The sequence below is a fragment of the Aspergillus nomiae genome (genome assembly GCF_001204775.2).
Source record: "Aspergillus nomiae NRRL 13137 chromosome Unknown contig00523, whole genome shotgun sequence".
NCBI lineage: Eukaryota > Fungi > Ascomycota > Eurotiomycetes > Eurotiales > Aspergillaceae > Aspergillus > Aspergillus nomiae.
Window position 1 is genome coordinate 1 of NW_015378578.1, and position 20669 is coordinate 20669.

A 20669-nucleotide genomic window follows, 5' to 3' on the forward strand; every position below is an offset into this window, starting at 1 on the left:
GGGTAGGGCTTCTCGCTAAGCGAGACCGGCGCGGCTCTGCGCGGTTGGCCACACCAAAAAAGTTCCACCCATTATTGAAGAGTCGTTTTGAGATCCGACCAGCAACCACCCACGACGACGACAATCTCGGCCTTGATCACCGTCCGTCACAATGGTGCGTTATTCTGACCCTCGCTGTCTTGAATCTTTCTGCGACTTAACAAAATGATATCGAGTTCGCTTTTTTCGTTGGGGAGGGCAAAGTTACTGATGAATTTTGGTGGTATAGGCGATCAAGCACAACAACCAGATTCAAAACCAGCGTAAGTGAACCTGAGGGAACGAGTTTTTCACATTTGGGAATAGGGGATGGCATTTTCTGTTCTGTGGAACAACGAACTGACAAATTTATTATAGACTTCCGCAAGGACTGGCAGCGTCGTGTGCGCGTGCACTTCGACCAGGTACGCAATCGAAACCATACTCGCCTAAATCACATTTCGAACGACATGTTTCGGTCAGGGGGATGATATATGGTTGACTAACTATTTACCATTTTATAGCCTGGCCGCAAGCACCGCCGTCGTGAGGCCCGTCTTGCGAAGGCCGCCGCTGTTGCTCCTCGTCCGGTTGACAAGCTGCGTCCCGTTGTGCGTTGCCCTACCGTCAAGTACAACCGCCGTGTCCGTGCCGGTCGTGGATTCACTCTCGCTGAGCTGAAGGTAAATTTGTCCCCTTTGGATATGGAGCGGGCCCCTAGTGCTGGTGCTGTTCTACTTGCTGGGCTTCGAAGTTGGATGGAAGCTTACATGGGACTTGCTTCAAAACTATATAGGAAGCCGGAATCCCCAAGAAGCTCGCTTCTACCATCGGTATCGCTGTTGACCACCGCCGTGTCAACTACTCCAAGGAGTCGCTGGTCGCCAATGTTGATCGCCTCAAGGACTACAAGGCCCGCTTGATTCTCTTCCCCCGCAAGAGTGGTCAGTTCAAGAAGCTTGACTCTTCTGCTGAAGAGGTCAACGCTGCCAAGGCTGCCTTCGCCGCTGAGGGCAAGACCGAGGGCTATGCCACTCGCGCCAACGCCACCCTTCCCATCAAGAACCCTTCTGCCGAGGAGGCTGTCACTGAGATCAAGCGTGATGATCTGCCCAAGGGTGAGGAGGCTGCCTACCGCCGCTTGCGTGAGGCCCGCAGTGAGGCCCGCTACAAGGGTATCCGTGAGAAGCGTGCTAGGGCCAAGGCCGAGGAGGAGTCCGCCGCCAAGAAATAAATGTGATTCACAGTTAATGATGATCGGGTCTATTTTCAAGTCGGGGATTAGTGTACTGTGGCATGGCGTGGCGCCCCTTTTCTCAATTTACCTTTGTCCTTAAAAAACTCCGAACCTTCCGAAATGCAAATGCCCCAATTTTCACGTTCCAAAAAAAAACAAAGGGTCTACTCCGAGTTAGGGTTGTATGCTAAGAAGCTGCATCTTGGTCCGTCAGATTGTGGTCGCTGGGTTCGTATCAAGCGACATCCTTGGCGATTATTTGTTGCATCACACCGATGGCTTAGTCCTCGTTTGGAGGCAGGCAACACACAAGATACTATGGAAGGGCAACCTGGTGCAGGCCCCGGTAAGCTAGTTCAATGACGGAGATGAATCTATATACACTGGATTACAACCTGCGTAAACCTCTGCTTTCGTAGTCAATGTAAGTTTGTTCTCAGGTTCGGTAGAGGTTGGAAATGTGTCTAGGACGCGATCCATCTGTTGATTTACAGAGGGGCAGACGCTGTCGCTTTTAGATCAACAAGTTTTGAGATCAGCTAGTGGATTCGAAAACCAATCCAAGACAGTTCCAATGACATATGCAGTCACTTTTTTGCCTTCACTTTGAAAGAATGTTTTTCGGGCTCATCAAAGAATAAGACACCCAGAATATGTTCAGCAGCATGTACTATCGCATCTGCATTGATATCAACGTCTGTGCCTATTCGCCCGCTCTGTTTCTCGTTCAAAATTGTGTGAAATAGTCTTTTGACATCTTGTTCCACCTTGCTTCCCGACCTGCCATTCATCATGGACGGTGCAGACACACTGATCCCCGGGACCAACCTGGGCTCACCTGCCCATTCATCGATTGCTAGTTCGCATGAAAAGTAGGCTCGTAAAGACTCTCCACCTCCGGACTCGAATAGCATAGATGTACGCTCAAGGTGTGGTAGTATTTTCCGTGGATTTATACTTGAGAGAGTGGGCACATCGGGGTCTAGGAAGTCATCCAATTTATCAGTATCACTGGTTGTTCCACGACTTCTGATCAGTCCTCGATATTGTCCTTCTAGCCGCGACCATAGTTTAGCACGTGATATTGAGGCTTCCCAGTACCGTTGTATGCCCCAACATAGACCCGATACATCCAACTTCAAGAGTGGGTTCGCTAGCCTTGATTCGATCCACTGGCGCAAAGATACCGGTACTTTGTTGTCAATAGCCATTGGCACCGATATGGAGAGTACAGACTGCGTTTCTGGATCCGTTTCGTAGTTGATGGCTAAGTGGAGGTGTCTAGAAGGAAAGGGCCGCGGTGTAGATAGTTCCAAGGTATGTTTCTCCAAGTGCTTGTCTGGGTCCAAACCGCAGTAAGTATTTGAATATGATTTGAGTTTCAATGGGGCGAATATTGTTAGATATGGCTCAGCTTGAGAAAGTGTATCGAGGGCAAAAGGATTCGGCGGAGGATGCTCCTCTGAAGTTACTGGAGAACACTTCGTAGAAAACGGAAGCAACGTGGAGATTAAAGAAGATATAGACATATCATATGGGCCCGGCTTTGCAGGCGTTGCCCTATTGGGATCTTCACACAATATTGACCTGCCATCAGTCAGGTCAGATTTCAAACGACTGGGTATGAAATACTTACATAAGTTTGCCCATATCTAGTTCTGTATCATCGACATTGTAACTTAAGCTCTTTGACCAATTCTCCAACTCAACAATGTCATCGCTAAGTTTTTTTATCTCTGTGGCAAGTTGCATTGTCAATCGCCGCTTTTTCAGAACGGGCTCTGGAAATAGTCCTTGAGCCATATTTGGGTCAGATTCCAGTAGGTCTTCGTCTCCTTCTCCATAATGAACATTCCTAAGCCTAGAGGGGCTCTGTTCTAGATGGTTAGTGGTCCGTCGTTTCCCCCAGTTGCCATGTTGCATAGTCGGACTACTGCTCAGTAGCCCTTTTGGACGTGCGGGGGGTCTTTCTAGGCCTAATTGCGCTGGGGTTGGGGGGAGATCAGGTTCTTCGAGCCCTTCATGCAAGTCTGCATGTGAATTGGCTTCGCCCGTTGCGTTACTCAATTCAGATGCTAATTGGTCGTCCGGACTATCTGGTAGTCCACGATCCAATTTGTTCCCCTGTGTCACTATCGGAGACTTGAATGACAGGTCTGAAGGAAGGATTCTCCTCGAGACTCGCCTCGGAGGGGCTGCAAACGCCTGAAGACCACTTGATCGCCTGCTTGGTGAGTTTATGTCCAGCCTTAGGCTTGCATCTGGAACCAGTGACGGCCTAAGAGCTTTTCTATCGCGTAACCCAAGAGCTCTCGTTTCAGTTTGGGCTATAGGAATTTTTGAGCCCCTCTTCGATGAGTTGCTGGTTGCGCGCAGCTGACTCTCCGGTTGCGATTGCACTAAGCTTTCTCTCGATGGTTCTTTGTGTGATCCGCGATCAGGCGGGCGCTGTGCATTTTCATTTTCAGGTTGCGGGTTCATTGGCGACGTGTTGAGAACAGCAGCGCTACACTTGTTTCGCGCCGTCTGAGACAAGGATAGATGTCCTAGGAACGTATAGATGCCCTATATACAATGCCAATCCTTCGCAGCCACCTTGGAGGATTCGACTTTGTCAAGGATTGATACTGCAGAACGACGCGATCTGCAGACCTTGCGATAGCATACATCGCATTCTGCGAGACGCCATTCAAATGTTTGTATTGTTTGCATAATGACATAATGTCGGCCTCGGATGGCAAAGAGCACTTTCCAGTGTTCTTCCCGGCAACCACCCGGCACTACAGAGTTTCTTTTCATGGGTAAAGGGCGATCAGTGTTTAAAATGACCCCCTGCTTGTCGGGTATGGGTTATTTTTTAACTATAAACCAGGCGCGCTTTCTCCCTGCATCAGCACTGTCTATCGGACGATATGCCCCGTTTCCCACTACCCGACGAGCAGCCAGCCATGCCCATACCAAGTATCAGGACACGACAGCATACTTGAACGACTCAGGACCCATTCAAGCATATCCATTATCAGGGTACTATCATGACATTCTCTCATCTCGCTCTCCTTACAGACGTCAAGCAAGTTCCTCGCGTCCTATTTCTAAAGAATTGGATGACGAGTCGTCAACATCTTCAATCGAGCCTCACTCGCCGCAGGACAAGATGTCTATTGTGTTTGGCACTCGCCTTGCTGGCCCTGGTCGCTCTTCACGGTATAACCCCGGTTCGAGACCACCAGGGTCTACATGGAAAACTATAAATGGGGTTGCGATACCACCGCGGCCAGAGGAGCCTGACAATTGCTGCATGAGTGGCTGTGTGCATTGCGTCTGGGATGATTTTCGTGATGAGATGGAAGATTGGGCGGCGAGGGTCGCGCAGGCTAAGGCCAAGGGGGCTTCGAAAGGGCCGACTGGGGATTTGCTTCACACTCCAAGGGCAGAGGTCGCGTCTGCGAGCACTAGCATGGATGACGATGGAGGCGGGAGTGAGGCAAACTGGACCATCCCCGATCAGGCAGACGACCTGTTTGCCAGCATCCCAGTTGGGATTCGAGAGTTTATGAAGACGGAGAAAAAATTGAAACAAAAACACCAACACCATGGAGAAGCGTCATGAGCGTTGGTTCATCGTTTTTAGTTTATTTCTTTAATCTTGTCTTGCTTCCTCGCACATCCATTGTATTGCTCGGGCTGGGGTTGCTTCTTTCATATTTACTGAGAACAATATATATAGAGAGGGGGAGAGAGGATAGATCTACATGTAAATACACACGCAATGACGCCATGAACTCACTTATAATAAAGATTGCGTAATACATTCTACTATTTGGATACACGCACTTTAAGTGTGTAGTTTGAAGAATTGGAATCTTTAGTAGAGATGGTAGAGTGGTGATTGAATAAATTTATGCCGCGCCAAGGCCAATTAGATCTATTGATGATATTCACTTTTTTAAAATTCATAACCCAAAGACATAAGAATATTACTTCACTCGTCCATCTTTGCCTTGTTTTATCTTTATCTTTATCTTTTCTTTCCCCTATCCTCTCGAAAGGGGCATCATATAAACCAAGTAATGGCTATATACGCCACCATTATCTCATAATTCACCTCTCTTCATGCGGCGATCAATGCGTAATAGTACCGCACCCTCACCTGGCTTGCGGCGATGCAAAGTTATACGGTACAATGTTATCAGGCTTCTACTTTTTCTCATGACACACAGTCAATGCTAATTACCACCCTGTCATAGAGCATCAGACATTTTCCCTGCATCAAAGATGGCCATCCCAAACTACGTCTCGCTCTTTTAAACCCGACGCGACCTTCGCAACAGCGCAACATCGCAACTCGTCGCTACACTGCAGTGTTACCTAGCACCCAGACTAGAGACCGCGCTACGGAGATATGCAGGTCACTTTTAGAGCCGAAACGCCCTTTACTTCACGGTGCTCTAGTCCCTTACTGTATGATCAGGACAGGGTCAAGCACAGCGTGTGCCTTGGAAGAAACTACAAAAGCATCCGTGGAGCGGTCCACCTCACAATCGCGAAGCCAGGAAAGGGGCCCTTTAGTTGAGAATGGGCTAGCGTGCGACAACAGTGGTTTGTCTTGGAGAACACCAGACGCCAATACAGCCAGTGCTGTAGACGAATCACAAATTGTCATCGATGCTCTTCCAAGAGAGGAAGACTATAATGGTTTTGGAAAGGTGCTTTTGCGGTCACCTAAGCCCGTGCTACACTCTGATTTTGTTCAGAAGGGGCTAATAATGCTCAAATCTCGATTTGTTAGCCGTGACAAGCGCAAGTTTGATTGCACCGTAAATTGCACCCTTCAGCATACCTCTACAACTATAACCACGTCCGGAACAGGAAGCTCGAAGGTAAGGTACGATACATGATAGCTCGAATTAGCTGCTTAAGCTAATGTGTGTCAGTCTTCAGCAGAACTGCAGGCCTTGTTGGCCTTGATCTCAAGGCTCCATACAAGTGGTTTGTTGCAAGAGCTCAACGAATTACGAGAAGAACTCCTATATATGAAGCTAAATATAGACGAAGATATGTTTATTGTCATACTTAGGGCCTTGGGGGATTTAAGACGTGCCTGCAAATTTTCTACGGCAAAGTGCAGTGGAGGGCAAATAGGGAGTTCCATTTCAGCTGACCAGGAGGGCTTCAATGAGCAGAAAAAAGTAGATAACTCATTGGGCTCACCTATTGGTAGGCTGTGGAAGCGCCAAGGAAAGTTGCCGATCAGCAGAAGGAAGGATGACATACTTGACCTTGTTGAGAAGAACACATATTCGCTCATTGTAGCAGATACTGGTTCCGGCAAATCAACACAAGTGCCCCAGATGCTGCTCGACAATGCTATGGTCAAGGACTCCGAAAGTGCATGCAAAATACTTTGCGTCCAACCTCGCAGAATAGCAGCGACTTCACTAGCGAAGCGGGTTGCGAAAGAAAGAAGGGAATCACTTGGATGCTCCGTAGGGTATCAAATTCGATTTGATTCTCGACGTCCCACAAGATTGAGCTCAATCACGTTCTGCACGGCTGGCTATCTCCTTAACATGCTGCATTCCGAGTCCTACCTGGTGTCTTTCTCCCACATCATACTCGATGAAGTTCACGAACGAGACCTTGACCTCGACTTACTCATGCTTTTTCTGAGAAACTTCGTCGATCAACGCCGTAACCTAGGGCTGCATGCGCCTAAGATTATTGTGATGAGCGCAACTCTTGATATAGGCCTTTTCGCTTCATATTTTCAAAATATCGTCAACGACGGAGGTCGCTTGCCTGCTCCACATCTTCGTATCTCCGGGCGTGCTTTCCCTGTTGGCAAACATTACCTAGATGAGGTCATCGAGTCCTTATCTAGGTTCTACCCCCCGCGAGCGCTATCATTGTTGATCGATGAACCCCAGACAGCAAGGTATTTCAGAAGGTATAACCTTCTTCCGGTGGCAGACCCCCCGAACTCTGACGAGCAAGGGGCTGGTGGGGACCAGCATTCGCATGATCCGATCTTATTACAATCTTCTCGATCCGTGCTTCGAGAAGAAGATCCTTTGATGCCACTCGGCCTCATATGCGCCGTTATCTGTTATGTCTTGTCTAGTACCGAGGAAGGCTCTATCTTGGTCTTCCTTCCAGGTTTACGTCACATCATGGCCGTTGAAAGTACCATCCGAAAACATGGAAAGATATTAGGCTGTGACTTCTCTGATGATAGCCGATACAAGATCCTGCAGCTCCATTCAAACCTTCCCGATGGTCAGAAAGAGCTTTTTAGTCCAGTTTCGCGAGCTTGTCGCCGAGTTATCTTGTCTACTGATATTGCCGAGACTTCGATAACCATTCCAGATGTGAAGTTTGTCATTGATCCCGGTAAGGTAAATCAAAAAATTTATGACCCACAGTCAAGGACAACCCGGTTTGCATGTTGTTGGATTAGTCAGTCCAGCGCTTCTCAGCGTGCAGGCAGAGCTGGCAGAGTCCAAGCAGGAGAGTACTTTGCTCTTTACACGAGGGATATGCACGATTCTTTCCGCGTCACCCAATTTCCAGGAATGATGCGGGAGGACTTACAACAGACCTCTTTGCAAGTGAAACGGGCAGTATCGTCTGCCTCCATTCAGGACACCTTACGAGATTCCATTGAACCTCCGGACGAGGCCAAGGTGAACTTAGCTATTAGTAACCTACAGCTTTTAAGAGCACTGGATGAGAAAGAGGGGCTGACCCCTCTCGGAGCCCTTCTCTCAGAGTTACCCCTTGACCCTTGCCGCGCAAAGCTGATTCTGTTGGGGATAATATTTCGCTGCCTTGATCCGCTTCTCATTATAGGGGTGATTGGGGGCGACCAATCTTTGTTCTATTCATCGGCAGACCAAGAGACACGTAAGGATGTGCACAGGACTCGTGTAGAGTTTTCACAAAACACCTGGAGTGACCACCTCAGCGCGGCCAACGCATTCAAGGCGACCCGTGAGGTCTGGTATCGAGCGGGTCGTGCAGCCGCATTTAAGTTTGCAGTATCGAACCATATGCACTTCGATCGCGTCTATGAAGTGTTACAGGCTGCCCGCCATACGCTTGACATCCTAGCTAAGAAAAAAATCATCTCCTGCCGTGAACACCTGGATGAGCACTTCCAGTTCGGAGGTGCCAGCTTGAATACCAATTCATGGCGTACCCCACTTATCAAAGCTCTGCTATTTCATGTCATGTATCCCAATCTTGCAGCTCCTTCATCAGCTTCGCGCAGGCGTTACTTTACTGAGACACATGAGATGACACATATGTCACCCTCTTCTGTCAATTCTATGGAGCGACCGAGGAGTCTGTTCATCTTCAATTCGATAAACATGCCTTCTTCGGGAGACACGTATTTTCTAAGGCAAACTTCACATGTCACGCCGCTCGCCGCTTGCCTCCTGGGAGGGCGACTCCAAGGAAGCGGCCGCAGAATATGCATGGACTCATGGCTGGACTTCCTCGTCCAGGCCAATGAAGGGACGGGAGGCGATCGTGCAGCCAGATTATTGATTGAACTTCGAAAGACACTACAAATGGTACGTCAACCATTATACCCCTCGTGTATTGTTTGGGAACATCAACTAACAGCCGATCGCTAGGCATTCGATGCTGCTTTCCATTCCTTAGGCTGTTTAGAAAACCACCAACCCACCAACGACTCTAAGTCTACCAGACCACATGACCTACTATTCGATATGATATCGGAAACCCTGATAGATATCCTTGATAGGGATGTCGATCCTGTGTATTCGAAGCGCGTCAATACAGCGACACAATGGGCATAATAATGTATACCAGTCACTACGATGTTCATGACATGTTTGGATTCGTTTACGTGGCTCTGGCTAATGTTCTTGTAATGACGGTCTACATACCACAATAGATTGTATGTATATACAAAGGATAGGATACTACTACTAGTAACCCACTGAGTTCAACGCAGGTAGAGCTTGCAAATTGTCATTAGGCGCCAAGACAGAGCAGTAGCCCCATGATTTGAAGAAATGAGTAGGCGGTGAGTATAATGCCGTGTCCTTCCGCCTCGCTATCGCCAAAAAGTTGGGTGTAGATAGATAGGACAAAGACCAAAAAGAAAAGAAGAGCAAGGACGAGGTGGGACAACCGACCATCATGTCCTTATCCAAAACGGAAACAGATGTTATACTAAACAAAGCCAATGTTGCTTTGGCACGCAGTCAGCGACTCGTCGCCTCATGGCTACCCCCGAAGACTCAGGAAGAACAAGCCAATACAAAGTCTGAAGAGGAGTTACAGCGAGAAGAGGATGAAGTTTTCACAGCTGTGCCAGAAACGTAGGTCTTTCTCTATGTTATGTTATGGAAAATCATCTGTCCTCTCTTTTGCCCTTCTTATTTGTTTGGTTTTATTTGTTTCTATTTTGCCCCCCTCTGTGTGATGTATGACGATGTATGAATAGCGCTGATTGGATGATGGCTACAGTTTAGGTGTTGGGGCACCCCTTCCCTCCAAAGCAGCCGATGGAAGTTGGAATCGCACGGAACTTGGCTCCAACGATAAACTACGGAGACAACTTCTTGGGAAGAACTACAAGAAAATCATGTCAGAGAAGAATGCAGCCGCGGGTCGACAACTGAGCAACATGGGAAGCTCATCAGGTGCCAGCTCTGCTACGAATCAGTCCCAGACTATGGCCGGCAGAGCCTATGATGATGATGACGAGGACGAGGACGAAGGACGAACGGCCCTGGTCGGGAAGAAGGGCCCGAGGAAAAGAAAAGCGGAGTCTATTCCAAGGACTCTCGACCCCATTGTAACTGACGACGATCGTGGAGATCAGGGTGATGACGGTGGAGATGGTGAGGATGAGGCATCGGTGAAGCGAGGAGGGTCTTTATCACAACAGCCATATCGCCTAAAAGGGAGGAGGAAAGCCACGAGCTTCCTAGATGAGATTCTTACTGAGCGGTCAAGGAAAAGGAAGAAGAAATAGATTCGTCTCCTATTCAGGCTTTCATGGTTGTGGGTTGGATTTCAATATACCCCCCGTATATCTGCTTGAGATACTTTGACGATAACTATACAATACACAACGATAGAGTTATATACACACTTAAAACCTAACATAACCGCTTACTTCCCTGATCTGAAAGGACCGGCCCCACTGTTAGATCTACGTATACACTCGAGTATAAGCACCTAGATATCAACATTCATTCTCGGTTCTAAAGAATATCCAAGAACTTTTTGGCCCTACCAACTCGAGGGTGTGTCATATACGGCAAATGAAGCCTGGGATGTTGGCATCAGCAACGCAGCCATAGTATGTCACATGCTAACATCCACCAATGATGTTATACAGATATCTATACTGGCGGAAGAGGAATACGCGCCTCCCTAAGTTTGAGTAAGAATAATTGGGACCTCCGTAGTCCCAATCAAGTCAGATCGCCAAAGGATTGTGTGATTGTCGATTCACCAAGGTTTAGACAATTAGAAGAATCCAGATAGTATGACGAAAATCCCAGGATATGCAGTACTAAAAGTTTAGCTTTGCGCTTGTCTCTTTGTTTCCAGAATGTACGCCACACGGCAAGGTCGAAGCTGAGCGAGTAATTGATCCCTGATGTTATTGTCGTCAAAGGCCAAAGACCCTAACAGATGCATCGTTTAGCGCGAAGAGCACAGCTCAAGAATGTAACCGATGTTCATCTACTCCAGACGCTTTCGTTTTCGATCCTCGATCGTGGCATGCTGATCCTCGTCGGGTCTTTCGGCGGTATCCGCCGGGTTTAGCAATGAATGAACATTGCTAGCCATGCTTGACCGTCTTGTTGCAGGCAAAGAGGTGTCATGCCGAGGAAATCTCGGACCCAATGTCCAACCATTATCGGTGGTAGGTCCGGGAGTTGTTTGATCGGGATTCAAGGGAGGGGTAGCGTGACGCGAGGTATCCTGCAGACGTCGCGGTGCTCCCATCTCATACTGTGCCAGAACTTCTCGAACCTGCTGGTCACTTGAATTTGGGGTTCGATGTGGTGAGGGAGACCAGGGAGCTGTTGCTGTACCAGTCTGATGAGCAGACTGGAATGGGGACACGCCAGGGGGCGGCCAGCCATGTTGCCGAATGTCTGCGGATGTATGCCGACGAGCCAAGTTTGGGCCCGGTGGGGAAGAGACGGATGAAAGTGGATGCGGCATGGGCTGTTGTGGGGGAATGACTGTCGGGACCTGCGGGCGGCCGTAAGTTGGGGAGGAATTTGCCGCGCCAATTGAGCCATATCTACGAGGCGATACAGCTAGATGTGAAGGAACAGGTGGTCGTATCATGTTAGGTCTGGTCGTATCCATCACCGAAGGCCGACGACTGTCTTCCTGTGGCATTTGGCGCGGGGATAGAGGTGGGCCTGGATCAACCGATACAGTTGGTACATAGGGCTGTCGAATAGAGAGGTAGGGATCAGGGGGGTGCTCGAGGGCTCGCACGCTGTCGAGATGTTTCTCCAGTTCTGCCTGCATATTGGATACTAGAGATTGTTAAGAACCATTTGAAATCCCGGCAATTTGTTTATAGGTATGATGTACTACTACTCACCATCTCTGTACAGGAGACCTTCACGATCTGGAATCATACCTTGCAGAAAGCGCGAGATCGAATGTGTCCACTGAAAGCGTAAATAATCAATGATATTTTCATTTCATGTTAGGTTGTGAAGATATAAAAGGCGTAAAACTTACATGATAGCACCTGCTCAAGCTCTCGGCCATGGCTAGACATCTTGCATTGAGTGCCGCGTTGCCTTCTTCGGCGCGACCCAGGCGGTTGTGCATGTCGTACAATGTATGCTCCAGATTCATCAGGCGAGCTTCAGTGGCATCAGGGACCGGTTCGGCTGGTGTGCCAGGTTGGGAAGCAGCGGCTTTGTGGCCCGGAAACGAGTCGCGATGGATCAACGCATGTCGAGACGCTCGCCTTTTGATCTCCCGTAACCCAATCAGATCACCACGCTTGAAGTTGCCATTCCCGTGTTTAAACTCCCAAAGTGCTGAGTCTGGAGATCCAGTATGGAACACATCGCTTACTAAGGCGTTCCATATGAGCAACAGACAAGAGACAAAACTCATTAGCCAAGAGGGTAGGCATACCTTTATGAAAGCCATACATGTTCAGTTGCCTTACGAACGACGAGATATTGGTATGTTTGAAGTATTGACTAGTAATTAATTAGCTATAACTCAACTGATGTAGGGTCTGGCAGAAGCGAAGACGAACGCAAGGACTTTAGAAAATTCGGAAGTAGGCGACATGACGAAGCTGTCATTAGTGTTGGACCATGAGATTAGATGTTGGATACTTGGGTCCTCTAGCATACTGCCGGGTACTATTAGCATGAACTCACTTGAGAGCATCTCTAATGTATTTCACGCAATCACAGGTCACAATTTGCGAGACGTACTTATACAGCTTATGAATAAAGGCAGTTTGCACAACCTTGGGCTGCTGGGCTGCAGCCGCAGCTCCGATGGCCTGGCTGGGCGCTGAATGATTGTGCACATGCCCAGGCTCAGTAGAACCATTGGAAGTGGCTATAGTGTTTCCGCCCGCTCGATCATTGTCAGAATTGTTGTGGACTGAGGGCCCAGCGCCCGTTGCCGCTGCTGAAGCAGGCGGAGTGACCTCCATAGGATCACCCATCGGTTGACCGGAAGATGGAACGGAGGAAGAGAGGAGAGGAAGCTTTCGTGTCCTGCCTGGCGCATCTGTAGCGCCAGAAACTACGGTATTTCTAGACGGGGGGTCGGCGAGACCGCTCATCTCGCGAGGCGGAACAGGGGAAGAGGGCTCCGGCCAAGGGCCGCAGCAGCGAAACGTGAAACAGGATCGCGACTATTTCTGCGAAAAGCGGAATGGTGTGCCGATAGACAGCGGCGTAAATGTTGGCCGGAGGGTGAAATTTGTCGGCTGATAGTCACTCGTAGACGACAGGTGAGCGTGGGAAGGCTGATGGTTATCACGGAGTCTGGGCCAAGAAGGCGTTGATCAACACTTAGAGGGTCTCCGCCTCCCGAGTCATTGCGAGTTTGTCCTTTGATCTATTGGTGTCAATGGTGGAAAGTTTCTGGTATCCCAACACCTAATTGTGAAATGTCTCTCTCCCTTTCCCCTTTTTTTTAGGAAGAAAATAAAAATAAAATAAAAATAAAGAGGAAATTAAATGAAATAAAAAAAGAAAATAAAAGGGAAAAGGAAACCCTCTTTCCTGCGATTTGATTGGTTGATTTCGTTTCGTTTGGTTTTCTTTTCTTCCTCCTCCCTCCTTTTAAGTTTCGTTTTCTGTCAACCAGAGATCAGAGGTTTGGGTCGAGCTCTGCGATGAACAAAAAACGGGATGGAAAATTCGACCGTAAAGATGTGGTAAGAACTTCGCGGTAATATGGATCTGCAGGGAACAGCTAGTTGAATAGCTTCTTTTTTTCCCTCATAGGCGGGATTTTGTCCTCGGCGGAAAATGGCCAAACGGAGGCGCGAGATGCCGATTGATTTTCTTCGTTCCTTTGTCGAGATTGCAAATCAATACTATCAAATATATATTATTGATAATTCCGACCCTACTGGAGATGCGGGTCGGAAGAGGATAGAGGTACCTGGGATATGGTCGAAATTGAGTCCCAAAGAGGTAGTGAAGGAGAAAAGGAAAAGAAAGAAAAAGAAAAAGGGACCTAAAGGCGATGATTGAAGGAGAAGCATGCATGGATCACGGGAAGGCCTGGAACAATTAAATGCACGGAGCCGCAGCTGTGGAAGCAACCCTGAACAACCACCGTACTTCTCAATTTGAAATGCCACAGACAGTCCAGTGAACAATAGCTTATTATTTCTTCTGCTCGTTATGCGTTCTTTCATGTCATCTTTGAGGTCTCTTGCACGTCTGAGATATACTACCTCACTCTCTTCCCTATAATATATAACCCCTAAAAAGCAGTGGCCAACGAACTACTATGGATCCCGAAGTACAGGGTATCCTCACTCGGTTCAAGGATTTAAAGTCTACCTCTGCTCGCCGAGCTGTGTATGTGAAACCACAAAAAGGAGATATACTGAGAAACGCTTCCTAATCGCATTCTAGTAATCATTGCTAATTATGGGCACCATAGGTACCATCTGCTTCTGGAGCAGATGCACCCTTATGAATGGCGTGATGTGCGTGATCGCATGAACCAAGTTTCCTTTCAAAAAGACATCCTGGGCAGTCTGCCTACCGAGGTTGCTGTGCAAATTTCTAGATATCTGGATTTGTCAGAAATCCATATTTTCCGAAGAGTATGTCTAACTTTATCGTATATATATTGATCCGTCTTCCCAGACTAACATTATATTGTAGGTCTCCAAGCGATGGAATTGTCTACTATCCTCCACGCTATTCCGTGATGCTGTGTGCCTTCGATATGTCGGACACAACTGTAGATCCGTTACACTAGATTCGCCAGATGCATTCACACGATATGCCAAGCAGCGTATTCGTTTGGAACGTGGACAGCCGATCTCTAAAGTCCTCAACCGTCCGTATTCTCCAAGGTCAAATGCGGCAGGCTTAGTTGGTCTTGACTTTTCTCATGGAAGCTATGCATGGATTGAAGACGCGATGGTCTATGTCCATAACCTCCGTTTGAATACGACTCAGAGCTTCTGCACAGAAAACAGAGATACATTTACTGCATTACGCGTTTCTGAATCCATTATAGCAGCTATAACATTGCATGGGTAAGCGTAAATGCATCTGAATTGTGCCTCCTCTTTGACATATGTTGGCTGATGCTGCAGATCCATGTTCTCCGGGACTTTAGATTCTGTCATGTCTGGAGCCTTCAAACCAACGATTCGGCGTACTTCCGACTGCCATCGCTGCACTGGAAATGCTTTGTTGTTCGCAATATGAATGTCGCCATGGCGTTCAAAAGCACCACGGCCAGCGGGTCGGAGTGTATTATACACTGGCAGTTTGACAGTCGCATTACTCATACGTTTAATATCGCAAACAAAATAGCATATATAGACATGGTCCCTACTGCAGGTACTTTGATAACGGTTCACCTCGAGGAAACCGTGGGTCCTGATACTTCCATTGCACAATTGCGTGTCAATAAATATTCACTCAAGGACACTGTTGCCATGCGCTCCCCATCTTTTACGGTGGCACTAAGCTCAATTGCAGACCCAGCCTGGCATGTGGAGATAGATGACACTTTGTCCTCCACATTTGGAAATGCGATGGGGATCTTAACATTCGGGCGAGGTGATTGTCTAACAGAAACGCCCGGTGATATTGCCGCCATCACTTACAATCAAGAAACTGGCAGCGTTAGCGTAAATGTGGTGTCTACAGAGAATACGCCGTTCATCCCTATATGCATGGCATATGTTGATAGTAACATCCTTTACTATGTCAAGAACGACAATGGTAAACCCGAGATCTGGATTTCCAATCCAGATGCCAGAATCGCCCACCGCCCTGCCAGGTGTATCAATCCCCAGTTGCCTCGGGAGGCGTCAAATAGAGTCTATTCGCATGGGACTAATTTCACACTCAGAGGAGATCGTGACTTCATTTTAATGGTTGATCAGAACGGACTGAAAGTTTGGTGTTTTAACGACAACATAAGTCTATCAGGCGCCGTTCCATTATAAAAGAGCTGAAAACACTACAAAACCCGTGCTAGATTGCTGGTTGGCTCTTGGTTTTCCAGGCATCTGCTTTGTCTTCGTGCTTTATGATTATACAAATTCTCCAAAATTACAAATGTACAGCCTTGTCTACACGGTTAGCAATACCCGTCAAGGATCCAGTGCCTCCCTCCCAAAAGGGCGAAAACATCTCCAGCTAAATGAGTAATGAATACATTAACAAAGGAAAAGAAATCTGGAAATGGACGATATACAGGACCATCAATGAATGCTCTATGAAAAATGCCTCCCAGGACTCTCTCCTGAATACCTGATATCAGTCCTTCACTACTAGGCTTCCTTATTACCCAGGTTCAGCGGCCCATCTACTATGCAAAAAAAATTCAGTTAGTATAAACTTAATGCGCAGGATCACCGAATCGTCTTTGAAGAACTGCTTGCTCTCTTCACACAACAGAGTAAGCACCTCCACTGATGATGTCCCCATTCCCATACAAAGTAATAAACTGTAAACGCAAAAAGAAATAACGGAACACCCACATGCGAAGAAGATTGTAAAGTTCTAATACAACGCAGAGCTTAGATACCGAGAGTAAACTCGACGCCCACATCGATTTCGCGGGCCATCTTCACAACTTTCGAGAATTGAACAGACTTCTCAGCGGCGTTCTGAAGGTCCTCGATGGAAAAGATCTTCAAACCCGACTCGTTCAGCTATGAGAAGTATTAGCACGTATTTAAGCTATCACAGAAAGAAGAAACAAAGACGGGTAAGGAATTAGGCTTTAGATTGCATAGTTTCATACCAGTTTGTGAGCCTGCTCCATGTTGGTACCCTGCAAACGCGCAACGATAGGAGTGCGCAGTCCCATCTCGTTCACAACATTGATCAAGCCCTGGGCGATGGCGTCACAGCGAACAATACCGCCAAAGATGTTGACAAAGATGGCCGACACCTTGGGGTCGCTGGTAATAAGCTCGAAAGCAGACTTGATGGCAGCAGGGGTAGCACCACCACCAACATCAAGGAAGTTGGCGGGGTTACCACCGTTGAGCTTGATGATATCCATGGTAGCCATGGCGAGGCCAGCACCGTTAACTAAGTATGTGGTTAGCATAGAAGGGACGAATAACTTAAAGCGGTTCTCACCCAAGCAGCCGATATCACCATCGAGTTTGATGAAGTTCAATCCGTGCCTATCGCACTGTTAGCACACACTAAAGCTCATTTGTAGGTTATAGCAAATAGCATACTCAGCAGCCTTAACCTCATCAGCATCTTCTTGGGTGGCGTCTCTCCACGAGAAAACTTCCTTTTGTCTGAAGTCTGCGTTGTCATCAAAGCCCAACTTGGCATCCATAGCCATAACCTGGTGGTCAGAAGTCTCTGACAGAGGGTTGATCTCGATCTGGGTAGCATCCTTCTCCATAAAGACCTTGTAAAGCTTCTGAATGGTGTCCTTGGCCTCCGGAATGCACTGCTCGGAGAAGCCGAGCTCAGTAGCAATCTTGCCAGCAATCTCATCAGTAACACCGACATTAATGTCAATGGGGGTGGTGATGATAGCTTCGGGGGTTTCCTTGGCAACGGCCTCAATGTCCATACCGCCTTGTGAGGAGGCGACAATGACAGGGCTTTGCGACTGGCGATCCATGAGAACGGCCAGGTAGAATTCACGGCGAGCGAACTTGCGCTCGCAGATATACACAGCGTTACAAAGACGACCGGCAGCACCGGTCTGCTTAGTAATGAGTTTGTGTCCGATCATTTGACCAGCGAACATCTTGGCTTCAGTAGGCCTGAGGAGATATTCTTTGTCAGATACAAGGAACCAAACCGGCACACCTAAGAACTGAGCCAAACTCACGAGTAGATAACGCGCACACCGCCCTTGAGGCCATTATCGAAGCTACCTTTACCACGGCCACCGGCAAGAACCTGAGCCTTGATAACCATATCATCATTGCCTGACACCCTGCGTCTTAGCAAATTGCGATCTATAAGTGCCGAGGGAATAAACCATACCAAGGGACTTAGCAACAGCCTCGGCTTCCTCTGCAGAGTGAGCGACCTCACCCTTGGGCATTCCTATACCATACTATGTATCCGATTGGTTAGTTTGTAAGACAAAGGGGGGGAAAATCCAAGGCATCCGGTTGTTCGTACCGACTTGAGGAGCTTCGCGGACAGATATTCATGGATCGACAGGTTTCTCTGTTGCTGGCAAATGCGAGATTGAACAGAAGACTCCTGTGGGCAATCACAATGTCAGTTACTGTGTCATTGTGAGGCTCGGAAGTTTGGGCGAAACTAAGGAATCTCACCGTCGCAGCTCTGAAAGCTGCCGCGATTGGTCTGCTGCGAGCGAGCTTGAACATGGTGAAGTGAATTTAAAGGAGGGGAGAGGGTTCAAGAGAAGCTCGTTGAAGGGTAAGAACAGGAAAAATGATTATTTAAGTCCTCAATAGTGGCGTGTTGCCAGGTGGTGTTAGGGGCTGATGGGGGAACAGCTTTCTTTTTCACGGCCGCACTCCTCGGGATGATACTGTCTTTTGCCTTGAGTACGGCAGGTTCGGGGTCACCTGATAAGCCAACCAGAGTGCGTTTCGGGATGACTAATCGGATCGGGACGCGAATATCACGGAACGATGCTCGACACTACTAGTAGTATTCCGTTGAACTCGGGTGTGGCATACGGAGTAGACTGGCAGATGGGGATGTACTGCCAAATTCTATTCAAGGATGAGTAACACATAAAAAATTGCCCAATGTATATCCGCGTACTGATGATGAGTATGTTTTTTTAATCATTATATTCATATCTTCTACAGCATGTCAGCATTTGATATTAACCGGCAAATAGTTTAAACGGCCGTCAGGAACAACTAAAAACAAAGTACTAATTAGCCACATTATTTGGTACCATGAAGTTACTGTATGAGGATTATCAAGATGGGCACAGGGTAGCTTCACATGATATTGTTATGCTCTATTGTCTATAAAACGTATCTCCGACGTGGATATCCTATTGAATACAGTGAAGAGGAAGGCATGGATTCGGTCTCCTCCCTATTTCCCGCCCGTCTTCCTCAGCTTATAAAGCTTGAACATTCTCGTCATGGCATAGTGAAAGATGCCAGTCCACGCCCAGCCTCCAGACAAGAACCAAACCACCCAGCTCTTGTTGCCTTCCCATATCCAGCTCTTACGGCCATGAGCCCATGGCCACAGCCAGCGCCACGGTGCTGATCCATACAAGATCTGTGCAACAACACTCTTTGCATATGCAGTGTGTGGCATTGCACCGTCTTGGCTGTGTATCACGCGACGATTATACTCATCTTCAATAGGAGCATAAAGTGAATTCGGTGCTAGGGTACGTTTGACACGAGCAATGCGAGATTGCACACCTCCAGTGACAATGGTCGTCACGTTTACGCTACTTAGGTTAACTCCAGCTAAAAGGCCTGGGGAGATGAGCTGGTTACTCACCCGAAGGGAGCTAGTTCCACCCTAAGAGTATCACTGAACGAATGCAACGCGGCCTTCGAGGCATTGTACACTGATCCAAACACATAGGGGATGACCTAGATAGGATTAGATTTATCTCCTATCAAAAGTATGTGTTGCATTAACTTACCCCTGCGATAGAGCCAATCTGTACGATGGTGCCCTGGGTCTTTTTGAGTAGAGGGAGGAATGTTTGGCACATGTTAATGACCGAAAATAAATTCGTTTCGAAGGTTGCACGAGCCTCCGCGAGGTCTACCTCCATAGCAGGAACGGTATAATCTATGAAGTATGAGCCATTTCTTTCTTTCTGGACGGCGCGTAGGTAGTGTTTCACAGCAGTGATCTCAAACAGACGTACTTCGGCCCCTAGAGATTCGGATCAGCCCCTTGTTCTCGCTGCATCTGGCGTAAACTCACGCATTATTGACTAGATAATCCAGTCCTTTCTCTCCAAGCCTTTCTCGAACCTCTGCATAGCATGACTGGACACTCCTTTCGTCATCTACGATAAGGCTCAGTGTTTCAATCCCTAGGGCTGCCAGACTCTGCAGTGTCTCCGTGTCTCGCGCTGTCGCAAACACACGTAGTCCTTGCTGATGAAATTCACGCGCAAGCGCATTTCCTATCCCACCGGGAGAGCAACTATATAATCAGCATAAGAAAGTCAAGGGTATCGGTACTGCCAATAACATATGCAGAGTTTACACCACGGCATTTGGTGCAGGACCACTTGTTGTGACTTACCCTGTGATCAGCACTGACCTCCGCTTGTCTCCTGTGTTTGCCATCATTTGAAAGCAGTCAATTGAGGCCTGTGGAGGCAGTATGGGTAAATTAGTAAGGGTAGTTTACATGAAGAAAATCTGGTCTTCCTTGCATAGTGATCTATGCGAATGGCTTCGTTTCATTGGCTACATCGGCCCTCGGCAATCCAACCCGAGAGGTCGCCGCCTGTGAAAACCTGTCTAATACTAGGTAGTATAGTTACTAGTAGTAGTGGGTTCAGGTACTCCGGAGATCGTCCACTTTCATAAGTAGTATTCTGAACCTAGTTGGAGACAGCATTCCTCATCGTTTAGGAACTCTATGTATGTTCTTCTGAAGTACCTTCATGGCCTCTCCAGCTTCTTGCTAATATTCATCCTACTACAGAGTATATACAGTACACTACTAGTACAGTATCACATTGACCAGTA

The 20669-nt window shown here is 47.8% G+C and overlaps 8 protein-coding genes across 8 annotated transcripts; 4 read left to right on the forward strand and 4 right to left on the reverse strand.

Moving 5' to 3' along the window:
• The first annotated feature begins 75 nt into the window (after positions 1 to 75).
• On the forward strand, positions 76 to 1493 carry ANOM_009779 (60S ribosomal protein eL13). The gene is made up of 5 exons (XM_015555035.1): positions 76 to 154; positions 269 to 302; positions 397 to 443; positions 543 to 701; positions 815 to 1493. The coding sequence occupies exons 1-5, from the start codon at positions 152 to 154 to the stop codon at positions 1250 to 1252; spliced, it is 681 nt and encodes a 226-aa protein (XP_015401816.1). The 5' UTR covers positions 76 to 151; the 3' UTR covers positions 1253 to 1493.
• Positions 1494 to 1842: 349 nt separating this feature from the next.
• ANOM_009780 (uncharacterized protein) lies at positions 1843 to 3736 on the reverse strand (the record flags this gene model as incomplete). The annotated part of the gene is made up of 2 exons (XM_015555036.1): positions 1843 to 2842; positions 2892 to 3736. 2 exons carry the CDS (start codon positions 3734 to 3736, stop codon positions 1843 to 1845), a joined length of 1845 nt encoding a protein of 614 aa, XP_015401823.1.
• Positions 3737 to 4409: 673 nt separating this feature from the next.
• On the forward strand, positions 4410 to 9081 carry ANOM_009781 (uncharacterized protein; the record flags this gene model as incomplete). The annotated part of the gene is made up of 4 exons (XM_015555037.1): positions 4410 to 4790; positions 5503 to 6135; positions 6190 to 8832; positions 8896 to 9081. 4 exons carry the CDS (start codon positions 4410 to 4412, stop codon positions 9079 to 9081), a joined length of 3843 nt encoding a protein of 1280 aa, XP_015401822.1.
• A 346-nt stretch (positions 9082 to 9427) lies between these two features.
• ANOM_009782 (DUF3245 domain-containing protein) lies at positions 9428 to 10268 on the forward strand (the record flags this gene model as incomplete). The annotated part of the gene is made up of 2 exons (XM_015555038.1): positions 9428 to 9609; positions 9758 to 10268. The coding sequence occupies 2 exons, from the start codon at positions 9428 to 9430 to the stop codon at positions 10266 to 10268; spliced, it is 693 nt and encodes a 230-aa protein (XP_015401821.1).
• A 719-nt stretch (positions 10269 to 10987) lies between these two features.
• ANOM_009783 (HSF-type DNA-binding domain protein) lies at positions 10988 to 13091 on the reverse strand (the record flags this gene model as incomplete). The annotated part of the gene is made up of 6 exons (XM_015555039.1): positions 10988 to 11802; positions 11871 to 11940; positions 12014 to 12357; positions 12422 to 12489; positions 12549 to 12647; positions 12733 to 13091. The coding sequence occupies 6 exons, from the start codon at positions 13089 to 13091 to the stop codon at positions 10988 to 10990; spliced, it is 1755 nt and encodes a 584-aa protein (XP_015401820.1).
• Positions 13092 to 14275: 1184 nt separating this feature from the next.
• Positions 14276 to 15962, forward strand: ANOM_009784 (F-box domain protein; the record flags this gene model as incomplete). Its single annotated transcript, XM_015555040.1, has 4 exons — positions 14276 to 14346; positions 14432 to 14597; positions 14659 to 15038; positions 15122 to 15962. 4 exons carry the CDS (start codon positions 14276 to 14278, stop codon positions 15960 to 15962), a joined length of 1458 nt encoding a protein of 485 aa, XP_015401819.1.
• Positions 15963 to 16538: 576 nt separating this feature from the next.
• Positions 16539 to 18338, reverse strand: ANOM_009785 (succinate--CoA ligase (GDP-forming) subunit beta; the record flags this gene model as incomplete). The annotated part of the gene is made up of 8 exons (XM_015555041.1): positions 16539 to 16673; positions 16766 to 17058; positions 17110 to 17156; positions 17214 to 17759; positions 17828 to 17927; positions 17986 to 18058; positions 18127 to 18210; positions 18285 to 18338. 8 exons carry the CDS (start codon positions 18336 to 18338, stop codon positions 16539 to 16541), a joined length of 1332 nt encoding a protein of 443 aa, XP_015401818.1.
• A 691-nt stretch (positions 18339 to 19029) lies between these two features.
• On the reverse strand, positions 19030 to 20261 carry ANOM_009786 (SDR family oxidoreductase; the record flags this gene model as incomplete). The annotated part of the gene is made up of 6 exons (XM_015555042.1): positions 19030 to 19399; positions 19453 to 19547; positions 19601 to 19752; positions 19832 to 19839; positions 19891 to 20115; positions 20218 to 20261. 6 exons carry the CDS (start codon positions 20259 to 20261, stop codon positions 19030 to 19032), a joined length of 894 nt encoding a protein of 297 aa, XP_015401817.1.
• Between the last annotated feature and the right edge of the window lie 408 nt (positions 20262 to 20669).